This window comes from Beauveria bassiana (assembly GCF_000280675.1).
Source record: "Beauveria bassiana ARSEF 2860 unplaced genomic scaffold BBA_S00036, whole genome shotgun sequence".
In the NCBI taxonomy this organism is placed as follows: domain Eukaryota; kingdom Fungi; phylum Ascomycota; class Sordariomycetes; order Hypocreales; family Cordycipitaceae; genus Beauveria; species Beauveria bassiana.
Window position 1 is genome coordinate 6,662 of NW_007930871.1, and position 3,150 is coordinate 9,811.

General features: G+C 45.7%; 1 protein-coding gene across 1 annotated transcript; it reads left to right on the top strand.

Moving 5' to 3' along the window:
* Positions 1–1,323: 1,323 nt before the first annotated feature.
* Positions 1,324–1,734, top strand: BBA_08530 (uncharacterized protein; the record flags this gene model as incomplete). Its single annotated transcript, XM_008603627.1, has 3 exons — positions 1,324–1,366; positions 1,444–1,527; positions 1,586–1,734. 3 exons carry the CDS (start codon positions 1,324–1,326, stop codon positions 1,732–1,734), a joined length of 276 nt encoding a protein of 91 aa, XP_008601849.1.
* Positions 1,735–3,150: the final 1,416 nt, after the last annotated feature.

The following is a 3,150-nucleotide window of genomic DNA, read 5'->3' on the forward strand; positions in this document are numbered from 1 at the left end:
CCATGCACGTCTGCTCTTCTTCTTCTTCTTCTTCCTTCTTCTTCTTCTTTATAAGCATCTCCGCAGTTGGCTAATTTCAACTCGCGAATCCGCCGCAGCCGCCTCCGTCACAAGCCACAAGAACGAGAGAAAGGAAAACAGCCAGTAGAATCGCAGACGAGCCCCTGTATCTTGGGCTGGCTCCAACTCAAAACGCTCAACCCAGTCAGCCTTGCCACGGTCCGCCACACGTGAGCAATAGGCCAGGCACACCAGGGAACCCATTGTAGCTTAAAAAAAAAAAGGAGGAAAGAAAGAGAAATAGGGGTCCTTGGAGGGTCGAGGACCCTGCCTGGGCAGCCAGTACAAAGGCAATGGGGATTTGCAAATAGAAGAGCAGTATTCTCCAAGCTACATTGCGCAGTTTGTATATAGAAGAACTATTAGCCTGGCAATTTTTGCTTGGCTAAAGCATCCTTTTTTGGCTTTCATGGCTTTTGAGCCATTCCGAAGGCCTAGTCGAGCAAATGGCTGCAAGAGGCTGTAACTGGTGAAAGTCGGCCGACCAGGGCGGAGGCTACCTTCCGCCGCCACAGATTCGGTGCCTAGCCAGCCGCTACGGCCGACCGACGAGACGCGCCGACGGAATTCCGCGTTCAAAGCGTGCTGTAGTTGGTTTCGATGTGGGACCAAACTTGCGACTGATCCTAAACTAGTAATTTATCCTTGTATCTAGACTGATGGCACAAGAACTGCAGAATCCGTTTATAAACTGTCTACCTCTAGCTAGCCAACACTGTATCTAGGTGTCCAAGGATCCCAGGTAATTCTGTCTGTATCTAGTTGCCCAAGGATCACAGGTAACTCTGTTAAGCTAGCAATCACAATCAGACACTAGATTAAAAAAATTGTACCAGAGCTAAGAGCAATTGATAGACACAAACTTGACATCGTCAGAGAGCAGGACGCCGTCGCTGTCCTTGCCCTTTTCGACCGTGTCCGTCTCGCGGCTGTCGCCGCCACAGGTGTCCCCGTTGCCATCCCCCGTTGTGCCAGCGCTTGATAATAAAGTTGGTTCTGAGGCAAGGGCATGCCTCAGTTCATCATTCACTCTGGAGAGTGACAATGTGGCTTACGCCCAGGTATAACACAAAGAATAGTGGCACAGCACATGATGAACAAGAGATGGCGAAATACAGTCGTCATTTCTCATAGGTCAGAATACTCTCATGATGTCGCAGGTCAAGCACTGCTCTTGTTGTCTTTCTCCTCCGACTATACCAAAGCAGAACTTGCCTCATCAAGGTCTGCTATCCGCCCGCGTCCGACTTTCGTATCCCAACCATGAAGATGGCTAAGCAGGGTGGTGCATGGCGCCCGAGAAAAGGTACGATGTTATCGCTCCCCTTCTCAACCCTCCGCTGCGCAGTAAAAAAAAGGTCATCTTACTGACTATGGCTTAAGATAAGCCCCAAGTCTCGAGCAATGTCGATTCGAGAGTTGTCAAGTCTCGGAAAAGTTCGGTAGCAACAACAGATAAAGAACAAGGTTTGTCATTTCCTGCGAGTTCAATGTAAAAGCCCCAAGCTAAGACTGCAGTCTGCAGTGGCGACGAGTGCAGCCGGTCCGCAAGCTAATTCGCCCGCCCAGAGCAACGACGACACCATCGCCGGAGAGGCGCCCGTCTCCGTCTGGTCAAATACCCAACCAACTCTGAGCCAAGGAGTCCAGGCATTTCCAGGCATTTCGGCTTAGAGGTTGAATGGAGAAAGAGAAAGCTGAATCTTTTTAGCTGGAGCTTGAATGTCCGGCAGCAGCAGAGACAGAGCCAGAACCAGAACCAGAGCCAAAGTCAGAGTCAGCAGCAGCGAGGTGACTCAGATACGACGGCGGAGAAGAGGGAATGAGAATTCTAGACGACACCAAACATTTTTAAATCTACATGCCCTTTATCAGCCAGCGCAAATCTGAAAAAATAGTTTTTCTCTTCTTCATCTTATCCGTTACTTAGGCTACTATGGCCAGGTTTCTTTGAATAGAAAACAGTCGTCAGCCTAGCAACTCGCCAAGGGGGGTTCCAGTGACCAACGATTTGCTATCTTGCGCCCTGAAATGGTATTTTTTTTTTTAAGAAAAAGTCAGAAATCAAGAACAAGGTTCGATGTGAGACGAAACTACCTAGACGGGGACAAAACAACGTATTGCGCATCTCGCATAAACTTTGTATAGCTGTTGGTGTTTGCAAGCAGCCTAGACACTACACCCTTCTGTATAAGAGCAATCAAGGTGAACGTTTAGCAATACTAGGGTAGACGTGAAAGACTGCAAAGCAAGAAGAATACAACACAGGCCAAAGTAGATTGAATCTTGAGTATGAAACTTCGTGAGAAGTTGCCCTCATCAGTCTTGTATTAGGCTGCATCTGGCCGAATGTCTAGAGGGCATGCTTTCGCGCCCGTTCTCCGTTCCGTCTCCAGGCTCCCATTTCGCCGCCGACTCCACCTTAATCCAAGTGAGCTCTCCCCAGTTGCCTCTTTTTCTTCTCTTACTTTCTCGTCTCCTTCATTTTTCTTTTTTTTTCCGTGCGCAGCACAGTCAGTTGTGTTTCGCCAACTTGCACACCAGCTGCCGTCGTATTGCCCTCTCTTAGATGCCGTGTAGACAATTAGCGCAACGACCGACAGGAGAGCCGACCAAGATCAAGATAATTAAGATCAGGAATAGTCATGATCAATTCTGGCGGAGACTTTTCCCCATTGACAAGTACTCTAACCAATAACCAGTTTACCTGATATAAATATATTCAGACTATTTAGTTTATCTACGAAATAGTAGTTTATTTAGTTAGGTATAAATTATTTATAGGTTATTACATTAATAATAAGAATAAGTTCCTCTTTATTGAGTTAAATCTAAAATAGTTAATCTAAGATCTAATACCTAATAAGCTAGTATATCCTATACTTTATACAATTAAGCTAGTATCTTAAGCAAATAAGGCTAGTAGTAAGAAGATAATATAACAAAAAATAAAGTAGAAAAGCTAGTTTATAGTACTGGTATTACTCCGAATTTATAAGGATATAAGGTTTAACTTAGATATTTTATAAACTATATAGCTAGGCATATAATAAGTAATCTTCTCACGTCACGACTAGTAGATGGGTCTGC